This window comes from Penaeus japonicus, unplaced genomic scaffold (genome assembly GCF_977035675.1).
Source record: "Penaeus japonicus unplaced genomic scaffold, GWHDUDI00000001_assembly GWHDUDI00000035, whole genome shotgun sequence".
In the NCBI taxonomy this organism is placed as follows: Eukaryota; Metazoa; Arthropoda; class Malacostraca; order Decapoda; family Penaeidae; genus Penaeus; species Penaeus japonicus.
In genome coordinates this window covers 13,150,788-13,151,151 of record NW_028234437.1, presented here as the reverse complement: position 1 = coordinate 13,151,151, position 364 = coordinate 13,150,788, and the positions used below count along the sequence as shown (strand labels likewise).

The following is a 364-nucleotide window of genomic DNA, read 5'->3' as shown; positions in this document are numbered from 1 at the left end:
TTCCAGCACATCTGGTAGTAATTGGATATCCAGCCTAAATCCTTTTGGTAAAAAATAAAGCTAGGGAAGACCAAAATGTACAGTTTATTTGATTTTTAATCAATTAGTGAATATAGTTATGGGTCTTGAAATAAAGATAATGGTATGATTCTTTTTCTGTTTTTCTGTATCCAACAAGACTGAATGTAGATGTCTTCATGTACATAATATATATAATTTTTTTCTTCATTGTTTGAGGTCATGGTCACAGCCCCCAAAGTATATAGAATATGAATTTGATAACAGACTGAAAGATCTGAGAATGGCTTTTGTCCTGTAATGGACAAAGGTCAGCTTATGAAAATCTGCCTAAAACTAAATGTGA

At 31.6% G+C, this 364-nt stretch overlaps 1 protein-coding gene across 1 annotated transcript in view; it reads left to right on the top strand.

The window, feature by feature from the left end:
• Positions 1 to 153, top strand: part of mRpL28 (mitochondrial ribosomal protein L28) — a 15,791-nt gene extending 15,638 nt beyond the window's left edge. The window contains exon 7 of the mRNA XM_043028626.2: positions 7 to 153. Within this exon, the coding sequence (XP_042884560.1) occupies positions 7 to 58 (52 nt within the window). The 3' untranslated portion in view covers positions 59 to 153. The remainder of the gene's footprint in view (positions 1 to 6) is intronic.
• Positions 154 to 364: the final 211 nt, after the last annotated feature.